Genomic DNA, 12,201 nt, shown 5'->3' with positions numbered 1-12,201 from the left:
TTACTTTTTCCTCTTTCTCTTTCACCTCTTTTTCCTCATTTTCTCAACCTGGTACTTTGTCTGTCCCCAACCCTTTACCATAATCGGATTCTATCCTTAATTATTTTCTTCTCTATCAATTTCACAGCTTTGTAATAGGGCTTATTATGGAATTTGGGTTTCTTCTTAGTCCTACTTTTGCAAAGGATAATCTTAAAGTATTGAAACATTTTCTGCTTCCCTGGTTAGAGGACAAGCGTGGACTGATCACAACCTAGTCCGGAGCTCTTAAAGTGTAGCTTTGACTTAGCAGCAGTTTGTCTTCAGCACAACCCCAGGAAAGGCAGCCAACCTTGTCCTCTCTATGAGCTTCTTGAGGGCTTGCATGATTTTAAAAATTGTGAAAGTTTATTGCAAGGAATAGAAAAAAAACTAGCAAAAGTCTGAAAATTTGAGCTAGCTTTGGGTGAGTGTTAAGGTCTCCTAATCAGCTTGCATTTTTCTGGTCACAGGCAGTCTTTAACCACTCCAGAAATGGAAAGTTTATGTATAATTAGTGCTCACAGGCTTCAGGGCCATCATAAGGCTGAGGGATATAAAGACTAAAAAGGTTAGGTTGTTGTTAATTGTCAGTCTTAATATTGAAGAGTCCTTCTGAGCTGAGGGCTCACGGGCTGTTGGTTTTTCTGTTTGTGAAATTTTTAATGCCTTCATGCCAAAACAAGCCCAACACTGGGCCTAAACACATGCAATGTCTTCTGAACCTGTATGTTAGATCCTCCAGCCACAGCTACACGTTTGAAAGGCAAAGATAATGATTTTAAGTTAATCTAGGGATATTTATTTATGCAACTGATTGAAAGATAATAAATTCTTATTAAAAATTTCCTTTTATTCATTAAAAAAATACTGTGTGAGAAAACTCTGGATCGTGTATTTTTCTGTTCAATGCAAAGGACAGATTGTTGGCATTCCTGGGTAATTCTGATCTCTGGCAAAGGAGTGCTTCTTATCAAGTGCTCTGATGTACAAGTGCCTGAGGGCTTGTTCACATGGGAAAATTCAGTGGCATTATTCATCCCTCTCTACTGCGGGATATGAGTGCCCACATGGGAACTCCACAAGAGTATAATTATTTTGCTCTAGAAAAGTCCTAAGTACCTTAATATAATTTCTCCCCAGAAAGTTAGCTATGGCACAGGTAGTGCAATACACCAGAGAAAATGCATTTGGGGCCATCAGAAAGGACTGCTTTGTACAAAAGCAACTCTTCTTTCATGTGACCATGCGTTTCCCTATTTGAGATTGTTTTTTCAGATAGAGCACTCTGTCCCTACTTTAAGAAAATCTCATTCTACAGAGAAATTCAAAGAAACACCATGCATGTACTTATCCACACCCAATATTAATTACTGTATTAGTTTTGCTGCACTTGCATTTTTCTTCTGTAAATGCACCCTCACTCTGAGCACTGCACTCAGACAGATGCTATCTGAGCAGCCACTACAGCTCTTGGTAAGCAAACGATGTGCTGAATGCTGATGGAGAGGGCTAGCACTAGCTCATGAAAATAAGCAAGAACAGAATCCAGGTAATGTAAAACAATTTCACACTCGGAAGGATATTAACAGGATGTGCTGCACCTGCAACCATGAATTTCATTTGTACAGGAGAAAAGCAATCTCTGTGCTGTAAATGTAATACAATGGGTAGGAGGGGTGGGAGAGAAAGGAAAAAAATCCACAGTCTGCCTCATATACAGCATCCCTTAGCAGTGGCTGGGATGTGGCCTCTGCAGTTCTGCCTTTTGTGTCTACTCTGCCCTTTGCAGCTCTCGCTGAGTGACCCGAAGCAGGTGGTATAACTCGGAGAGAGATCTCAGAGTCCTCTGGTGTCCGGTAGTCTCCCCGTGCCCTGGCTGGGCACACTCCTGCACAGCCTTCTGCAGCTGCAGCTGCAGGGGGAGAGAAACCAAGGGTCTTCTGAGACTTGGGGAAAACCAGCGACGGAATATTTTGTCACAAATTACCTGAGAAAAGGAAAAAGAGCAGATTGTTTTCTTTCAGGAGCTATAACTAATGCCCTGCTGCTTCCCTAGGATTACAGCAAAACGTCATCTGAATCAAAAATGCCTCAAGCCATTCAAAGAGAAAGGTATAGAAAAGGAGCACCCACAAAAGCTACACTCTGGCTGAGGACCCTCCCTTCTTCTCAGACTGCTCTTGCACTTCTGCATAACCAGTGCTGAGGGTGAGCGGGTGGGAGCAGCAGGCCAAAGGCCCCAAAACTACACTCCCCCGCAGCCTCTCTGCTGCGCTAGTGCCTCCCACCAGCCCAAGTCTCAGAGTGAGACATATAAGAGACAGGGTGACACATAAGACACCTCATCCCAGGGCCAATAACCCCATGGACCCCCCTTTCCACTGCATCCATGTACAATGCCTGTAAAGTGAAGAACTGCAGCCACAGCCCCACCACTGCTTGAACATGGACAGCGCTGACTTTGCCCTTAGTGGAGGCAGTAATGCTAATCCCCTGCCCTCACTTCCCTCACTCTCCTACCTGGGGCATTGACATAACAGCTACACAGAAACACGACAATAAACACTAGTGAATATAAAGATGTGTTTGTGTGCCCCAGGACAGGATCTCTGAACAGGACTGGCACTTAGGTGGCCACATTTAAAAACCTGACTGCCTTCATCTTACAGTCTTCCTAGTACATACCATGCATTTTACAGTCAATGTGATTTTAAAAGAAATGGATGCATAAAGCATCCACTGTGTCTACTCACTTGCAAGTTGTTATTGGCTCTCTGTGCTCCACATTTTCTGATTTTCAGATTGCATTTTGAAAAGCAATCAAAAAAATTACAGTCTTCGTCTCCTGTGCAGTTCTGTTCAAGGATGTCCCTCATTTTGGGTTCAAAAAATGCCATATCCACATCAATGGCCACCACCTGTGGATCAAAACAGCCCATCAGAACTGGCACCGCACAGCTTGTGGGACAGGGCTGGGCAAGTGCTCTTTGCTGCTTGCTTTTGGAAATGCTGTGCTGAGAGCATCTGCCAGTGGGGAACTGGGATCACAATAAAAGGGCTTTATTTCGCTTAACTGAATTGCAGTAATCTTACAAACACTGCTTTTTAAACAAAACCAGTCAATGCTTACGACACCAGGAAAGGGAAAATTATTTGTGGACAATATGCATTCCTGGTGGCAACTGGACGGATTTGCCTTAAACTGAGAGTATCCAACTTGAAGATTGATCTGCTTGTTAGCTTATGCAGATGGCACCTCCACTTTTTAATTATATGATGGTGCAAAATTATCCACAGGCCAGACAGTATCATTTCAAATTCACCATTCAGACTAAACCCCCGACTTTATCACTGTGGAGAAGGACCTGCACCTGGTACAGCTCCTGCAAAGCTGCCATCGCATATAGTGGGCTCAGGTCTGTTCAGCTGTAGCAGGAGATCCCTGAGGTTGCTGAAAGTTGGGACTGGCTTTGCCCAGCCCCGTTTGCTATGGTTTGACTCATTTATTGTGCATGGTTCTTTGTTATGCTTGTCCAGAAATTGGTCCATAGCAGAGTCCAGACAGCAGTAGGTCTCAGCAGAAAAAGCAAGGACTGGAGGAGTCAATCAATTTGCTCGCCCTTACACAAAGCTTGCAAAATAGTGAATACGCAGCACAAAGAGGTATGCAGACCTGTTGTCCATGACAGGTTGGGAGCGAAGGCTGTAGTCTCAGTTTCTGCCAGTGTCACTCCACCCATGGATACTCCACTTAAAAAACCCACAGCAATGAACAGGGAAAGACAGGAAGCCAGAAATGGGATGGCAGCTGCTTGACATGGGACAGTGAGTGACCACAGCGAACACAGCCTGCCTTCCGCGCCGCGGCTGCAGCAATCAGTGTATGTTCAGAGCTGCACTTAACACTTGACAGTCAGGGTCAGAGACTCTCTCCTCTGCAGCAGCTGACACACATTTTCCTGGAGGGAAACATCTGGGACCTGGACAAAGCAGAGTTACTTGGCCTCAAACGATAGTCTCAGTTTTAAGATTTGACCTCCCAAATAACAGGGGAAGCTGAACTGTATGGCTGGAGCAGCAGCTCAATCAACTCCAGCAACTAAAGGTGTCTGCTCTGGTAGAAGGCAAAATAATCCTTCCACAGGCAAAAGAAAGAACACCGTCTAATCTTCATTTTATTCTACTCCTTTTTCCCCAGGGAAAAAATCTTAAAGAGATGAGGCATAGCTTAAAAACTCAGGTATTTTGAAGCTTTTTGGAGAGCCTGATAATGATGACGTAGCCTAAGGAACTGCACACGTTTGGACAGGCAAATTTATTTTCTTTTCTTCTTTACTTCCTTAAACTTTCTGCAGTTCTGCTGTTCACTTCTTTGGAGAAGAGACAGTGGAAATGGTGCAGGGTTTCCCCAGTCCTAGGGTCGCAGCACCAGCTCCCAGGTGGGGTTTCTGCCAGCACTGAGCACCTTTGACAATTTATCTGATCAATTGTTCTTCTAGGAAAACCAGCCATGGTTCCCAAACGTGTGGCTGCCAAAGGGCTCAGTGGTTTCACTGAAGTTCATCTATTACAAAAATGTGTGGGCATCCAGCCAGGCCCTGTGAAGACAGATCTAGGTGACATTCTACCTATAAACAGCTACTTTTTGGTGGCGTTTGTTAGGATTGTAAAGGATGGTGAGGGTATCTAAGGAAATGCAGGAAGGACCCAGCTTGGCTCCTGACCAGATTTAAAGCCGTTTAAGGTGCTGTAGCCTTTCTAGTTCTCTCAGGCATGATGATAAATAAGGACCTGTCCCAAGGCACTGTATATTCACCCAGACCTCCTTTCAACTCTGCCCCTTATGTAGCTCCATGGTGGCTTAAAATACCCCTGGCTGATCTACCAGGCAGTGATCTCCCTGCTCCGTGCTGCATGTGAAGGCTGGAGTGAGGGCTGGAGGCTTATCCCCACCATTTCAAAATAATCCTCAAAGTAAAACTGTTGCACTCCAGGCACATTTCTTTGGGCATTAGCAGTCTTGTTACTGGGATGAGGAATGGTGGTACTATTATGCGAGGTTGTTACTAGCCTATACAGGGCACAAGAAAGAAGCAAGTTAAAAGGTTGCTTAAAGCAAATATGAGGGACAAAAAAGAGGCTGCCTTGCCGTGTCCCCATTCTGGAATTGGTTGGTAAAACCACCTAGAGTTTCTGCTTCTCATTCTCTTTCTTTCCTCACCGATCAGCTCGCTCTGTCCCATCCCCCTTACTGCCCCGCAGCTTTCTGACTGTATGTCTCAGCCCAGCGGGGTGGGATTCAAACGGGAGATACCAAGGAGCAGTAAGTAATGTACGAGAATTGCCTTGAGGAATCCCTGCCATACCTCACTTTGACTAAATACTGGTACGCTTGTTTTAAGTTTCTTGCTGTAGCTGCTCAACCATTCCCTGTTCAGCTGCTGAATTGCACCTGAATAAACAATGGAAGGAAAGGGAAGGGTGAAGGGGAAGCACTCTAATTGCTCTTAATGGCTATATGTTTAGGCAATGGTTGTCTAGTACTCTGAAGATGCAAGTGTTATATTGAGACTCGGTGAGTACTGAAAATATCATTAAAGTCCCTGAAAATGCTCTATATTCACTCGGAGTGCAGAAACACCACTGACGTCACTGCAAATTGTGAGCCTGGTTCAAACACTTACCGCACCGTGCCTCCAGTCTGTACACACAATTCCCACCGAAACCAGTGGAATTTCTGTCCGAAGAATGAATGCAAGACACATGCAGCAATGTGATGCTGAGCTACATCACTACCTAGAAAACAGGCATAGCTGTTCAAGTCTAAGCTGAGTTACAATGAAAAGTCAAAGAGTAACAGTACCAGGGAGTTTCATGTCGCTGTCCCTAGATCACTTCCAGACCTGATAAGCTGAACACTAAGATGCAAAAGCGAGTGTTTGGATGTGGGGAGTTCCTCTTGTGTCAGGCAAGAGAATTCAGGCTTAGCTTTCAAATTCAAATTCAAAGACTTTTTCCTTTCAGCATCAGTACCAGAAACAGTTGCCATGACTCAAATTACAGCTTCATTTACAGCTTTTGGGATCTCCTTGCCTTCAGGAGGTATCCCTCACCACATCCAAGAGACCCTGTCCGTACCAGTGCCTTTGAGGAGGTGAAACAAATCAGAACCGAGCAAGCAGCTCTCAAAACAAGCAGCAGGATTTAGTGCTCTGAAACATGGCTACACGTACTACAAAGAGGAAAAGCAGTAGAGAATCTCGCCTATCACCTGTAAATGCATTGGTTTTGCAAAAACTTGGCCAAAAGCCACAAGGAGGGAAGTGTCTTTTTTATACAGCCACTTTCAGACTAGAATTTGACCTCAAATTGCTGCAATGCCACCCTAAAGACCCAACTTACCGTGAGATCATGCCTGATAGCAAAGTTTTCTGGTTTGATGTCACACAGGTGAAGTCGGTGAGAGAAATCATTATCAAAATGCTGCACCATGTCCAGAAAGCTGAGTGCAATGTCAACGATGGCTCTCACCCTGCTTCTGTGGCCAGCAAGGGAGGGACCGACCATGCTTTCCAAGGGAAAAAGAGTTTTGTGCCAGGCATGTCCAGCTGTGAGATACTCCACAGCATAAAAGTGTCCACAAGTGCCAATAATTCGTAGCACGTGTTTACTGAAGTCCTGCAGCAAACTGAAGTAGATATATTCTTCCTGCTGGAGCAAGGACCACATGCTGGCCACCTGTGCTTTCCAATGTGGCCCCTTCTTCCTTGTCCACAGGGGCCCCATGGTATTGTTAGACAGCTCTAGCCCCAGGACATTTTTGACCTCCAAGGCTACCATCAGCAGAAGCTCAGTTTCAGGAATATCCTGTGTTTCCATCTCCTCTAGCATAGTGAGATGCTGGTAGCTGGAGAACATTTCCTTTTTGGATTTCAGGATGATGGGCTGGCCTCTCCAGTCAGCCTGGATGACCTTCTTACCTCTGTCATAGTAAAGGCAGTGTTTGTACACCAGCTTCTGTGCCACACACAGATCTTCACAGAGGTCACCAGTCAGGGCTCCACTGCTGTAGTCAAGACACTGGAGTGAAAGAGCAGAATATTCATAGCAGGACCATACGTACCACTTAGAAAAAAGGCAAAGAATCAGCAACAGTCCTAAGCTTGAGAGGCTTGTGGCAGTTGTGGTACCACAAGCACACACCTTCTACAGCTGTTGGATGATTCAATGGTTTTTCAGAAGTCTCTAGAGACTTCTTACTAGTAGGAGGTTTGCTTCAAAACAGGGATTCTTGGAATAGTGAAAGACAGGCTTCTGAGGGGCAAAAAAAATGGACTAGATGACCTGCTACTCTTAAGTTTCTGCCCTATATGAATTCAGTGAGACAAGCTTTGAACACACTTGGCTGCGTTACATGAGCTTCTGGGCTGCAACACTTTAAGGCACAGGAGACAACTTCCACTGCAATGCAAGACTTCTCAGGAAGGTTCAACACAGCATAACTGAGAGAACTCCACTTAAACTACAGGAAAATCCCTGGGTAACTGGATTGCTGGGAGATCCTGCAGCCCTGCATGTTTCAACCATGCCCTGAACGAAGCTCTAAGAACCTACTTCTGCACTACCAGGAATCACAGAGGTTGCACTCAATGCCTCTTGAACCAAGAACTGTCAGAGTTTTTAATACGTAAATGCTGTAGGACAAAATTACTTTTTCAGGTTTCATATGTAATTATCAGAAGTGACATTTTAATATGAATTGCTTAAATGCATTTTTTTTTAATTGGAAAAAAAATCAGCTGGTGGAAACATGGGAACTGCTGCTTGATAGTTAAGTGGTCCCTGCAAATTCTTACAAGAACTGCAAGGATTCCCTCACCATCCCTTCCTTCAACCCATAATTGTTTCCATACCATAATTTCCAGAAGTGTAGGCAGTTGATATACTCCTATGGGCATTCAGAAGTGCAGCTGCAGGGACCGCTTTGGGCGAATCAGTAGAGGGGATGCTCAGAGGTTTCCAGTGAAAGGGGAATAAACTGTGGTGGTGGAGAAAGCCAAACATCTGGGAGGCGGCGTGACAGTGTCAGCCTTCTTCATTGCTTTCTGGCATTTGAACCCTTATTTAAACAAGTTGGCAGCTCCCCCTGCATGTGGAGTACTTGCAATGGCCGCATGACCCCCACCTCATTTGTGACTTGCTGTTACACACATAAGAAACATGATGATAAAGTGATGTGTTTTCTTAGGACAATCTCTAAGGTGTGCACCAGAAGAATATGTTCTGATGCCAGGCAATGTTCAGAGTCAAGCCTTAAACAACACACTGGGGAATGGGTGCAGGATTAAGTCCAAAATCCAGGAACGGTGATAAATTAACTAAAACAACTCTCTGAGGCCAGTTCAGACAGGCATAAAATTTATTTATACTCTGATGTTCTCACAGCCCAAATGAGAACATTGAGTACCACCAAGGAGAGTCAGGTAGGCAAACTCTGGCATGAATGTCCTGACCCTGAGTCCAGGGGGATGTACATGTGTGAAACACACACATCTGCATCCACATCCACATTAGGATGGTCAAGCAGACTCAGTGGGCTGTCTGCAGACTTCGGAACTGCAGATCAATGTTCTTGCTTTTGAAAATCTACTCCTATGAATGTAATATAAATTTATTTCCCCCTTTTAAGTAGGAAATGTAATTTTCTTACAGAAGTAGTTTAGCAGTTCTTACCATCTGGAACTCTAAGAAATTTTAGAGAGAAGATTACAAACAGAAGGAATTTTGGGAGTCTTTCGAGTGTAAGTATAACCACATTTAAAATCATTGTTCTCCTGTGAAGAGGACCACAACCTAACACTTCTTCTGCTACAGTAAGAGAATACAGGATTTAGTCCTGTAATTAGGTCCACATGGGTGAACACTTGCCGCTGTGGACAATTTTACTGTTCACTCTTAGAGGGTCTATATGCATGGACCTCTTGCATCTAGAAGAAGACATGCCCACAAGACCTGCAGTCAGACATGTGAACATGCAGCTTATTTTCTTGTGTTGCCATGACATCATTCTTAATGGCACTAATGAGAAAAAGTAGTTGTGGAAAAAACGGTCTCACATTTCCCAGACATAGGACATGAGTCATTTCTGAACCTGGTTGCTGTTTAGGACTTGTCTGCTGTTCCAGTTGAACCCATAAATCTTTGATTATTAACCTAGTATCTGACAAACAGTCTCTGAATCGGATTCTTACACAGAACTTGTGCAGTGTTTTGCAAACTGGGATCTGTGAAAGGAGTTCCTGGTCTCACTGCGATGAAATATGGATCAGCCTTCCAGAAGTAAGATTCTCTGCTGGTCACCAAATGCAAGTAAGGATTTCAGAAAGGATTCCTCAAATAAGCAATCAAGTTTGAACAATTCTCAAGGTGTCTCTCTACTCACAGAACATAGTGAGTTGTGAGTGGCATTAAAAATCTTGTTTCCTGTTCATCATAACCTAGAAGGTCAGCAAAGCCAGACTGCACCTTCACATCCTCGCTACCCACCCCTCATTACTCCAACTTCTAGTAGTTTATGTTTTGCCATAAGCATAGTGCACTAGGTAAGCTTAGCTCCCCAGCCCTCTCACTATAATCCTTCCTTTTCCAGTCCCTGGATATTTTTGTGGTTTTATTCCCTCCCTGTTTCTCCTCTCCATTTTCCCCTCTGCCAAACTTAGAAGCACAGACTTCAGAACTGAATGTTGTTGTTCAGTGCCGCAAAGACAGCCAACAGCCCTTCCCTAATTCACCTTTTTGGGGACTTTCGGAGATTATGTCAGCCTTTCAGGCACAGTCTGCACTGGTAGTTCATGTTGAAGCAATTATTTGACCCTTTCGTCCTTTCAAAGTCATACAGTTTTACAAGACAGTCTTCTATCCTGTTGGCATGGCTTGTACACTTGTGCTCCCCAGTGTCCTAGCTTACATTTTACGGGAATAAAACACATTTTGGTAGACTGAAAACATTTAACCAGGTGATTCACATTACCCTGCACTGAAAAGATGGTCTGTTTATTATTTACCAACCCAGGAACCTTTGCACTAACTGCAAAGTTTACCATACAAGATTTTATATCATCATGATGACTGCTGATATAAAGAAGAATCAATTCCCCAAATAAATCTTCCAGAAATGGTCCTCGACACTGCCATCCCTGTCTTAATCACTGCATTTTGAGATCTGTCAATGAGACAGTTTTAAATCTACCTAACGAGCGCCTTTTGAATGCCACTCAGTGCCAGATTTTTTAAACTAAAATATGAAAGTGATACTAAGCCAAAAGCCTTATAGAAATGCAGCTATACTACACAAAAGTGCAAACACAAGCATGGTTTGGACTCGCTCATCTGTTTTTGCTTGAAATTTCCTACATAATTTTTAATATCCTTAGCACACTTATCAAGATAAGTTAAAAAATCTGTCTTTAAATTCATGTAAAAGTTTAAATTAATGTAAACCCCACTAAGGATTTATATAAATTTAAATAACTTTTACTGCACCACCATCACTTCTGTGTGGATCAGGTCTGAGACTGAGTCCTGACTTGTTATCAAGTACTTCTCCTGAGTAAATGAAATACTGAGCAAGATTTTGGAAGGCATCAAAATGAATTGATTTCTCCAGAGAAAACAGAAATTGATTGCTATGATTTAGTGTGTTCAGTGTAAATGAAGGTGACACCAGCGTTAGAAAAGAGTAAGTGGTTTTTTGGAAGTTAAAGTTGCTCTCTGCAAAACGCCCAGTGCTACTTCAGCCTTCCCAGAGCGGTACACATCTGCACAGATGTACATTTTACTCGGAAGAAGGAAAGAAACCTTCAGAAATACTACTCGCAAGGGTATATACAATCATAAAATTTTCACCCACTTACTTAAAATAGCTCATCTTATCTCCTGCTGAAAATATGACCGATGACTAGTAAAACAGTTTTTCTTGGAAGTTGAATTTCACTTAATAAAAGTCGTGAGACTCAAGCTATCAGATGGTTTTGTAGATCATTTGCACTATCTGTAACTGTGACATCCATGCTGTGCTCAGAAGGTGTATAAAGACTTATTTCAGGGCTGATGAAGGTGAGCTTATTTTCTAATCATTCCACCAGAAGGACGATCCCTTTCTAACATCGTCTGCGAAAACTGTCGCTTACAAACCGTAAGGATACTGTTGAAGACTCACCTGTGGAAACAGATGAGCACAGCAATCTCAGTGTCTCTTCCTCTGGAAGGAGGGTCTGAAACTGAGCTATCACACGGTGATAGAGACAAATTCCCAAGCTTGGGCCTGAAATTTGATCCCTGCCAGGGCTTTTGAAGTCATGCCTAATGCTCTCCAAACTGAAGAACAGCAACAAGTCCATCTGTTTACTGGCGAGTGTGATGGCAAGGGCCTGGACCTCCCTGAGCTTGGCTGCTCCTTGCACCTCCACACCTCCGCGCTCTTCCCAGCCACGGAAGGGGCGGGCAGGATTCATTCTTTCAGCTGCAGTCCCCGGATCAGCTCTACTTCAAGCTGACTGCTGGGGTAAAGAAACTGCATCTCAATGCCACAGGCTGGTGGGAGCACTGCCTATAGTTTCTTTTATGATACAGAATTTAGGGAAAATCTGTGATTACGAGATTGCTTGCTGCAGTAATTGATTATTTAATTTCCATCAGGATTCCTCCATTCCTACCTTACCATTGGCACTACAAATACCTTAATTAAGAAGCAAAATTAAACTCAAATCATTAACTCAAGATGCTCCTCCTCTCAAAGTGTTTCCTAGAAAATTCTGTTTATTATTTTCCTTTTAAAGGGAGATTGTAATGAATATTCTCAAATCCTTTCTTGAATTTTGAATAACCACATCTTAAATGCCAGCTCCCGCCAGATGTACAGGAGGCGTTACAAGCTGCGTGGCATTTCTGAAAGACGACTTTTGTCCAAACATCTTTTCGACTAAAAAAAAAAAACAACCCAACCCTAAACCAAACAAGACAAAACCCGGAGGGAGGCTCCCACCCCCCAGCCCCCGGCTTCGCAGCGTGCGGGCTGCCCAGCTGCCCTTTCCAAAGCGCCCGGGAAGCGCCCACCCGGCCCGCTGCCTGCACCTGCCCTCGCCCCGGGGAGGCAGGCGGGCAGCCGCCCTCCCTCCCTCC

At 43.9% G+C, this 12,201-nt stretch overlaps 1 protein-coding gene across 1 annotated transcript; it reads right to left on the bottom strand.

Annotated features, from left to right (window-relative positions):
- Nucleotides 1-610: 610 nt before the first annotated feature.
- On the bottom strand, nt 611-11,534 carry DIPK1C (divergent protein kinase domain 1C). Its single transcript, XM_026841417.1, has 5 exons — nt 11,240-11,534; nt 8,755-8,765; nt 6,424-7,227; nt 2,775-2,939; nt 611-2,008 (listed from the first exon to the last, which is right to left on the bottom strand). The coding sequence occupies exons 1-5, from the start codon at nt 11,532-11,534 to the stop codon at nt 1,793-1,795; spliced, it is 1,491 nt and encodes a 496-aa protein (XP_026697218.1). The 3' UTR covers nt 611-1,792.
- Nucleotides 11,535-12,201: the final 667 nt, after the last annotated feature.

Source organism: Athene cunicularia, assembly GCF_003259725.1.
Source record: "Athene cunicularia isolate RWA chromosome 2 unlocalized genomic scaffold, athCun1 chr2_part1, whole genome shotgun sequence".
In the NCBI taxonomy this organism is placed as follows: Eukaryota; Metazoa; Chordata; class Aves; order Strigiformes; family Strigidae; genus Athene; species Athene cunicularia.
The sequence above is the reverse complement of the archived record's forward strand: the minus strand, read 5'-3'. Positions and strand labels throughout refer to the sequence as shown.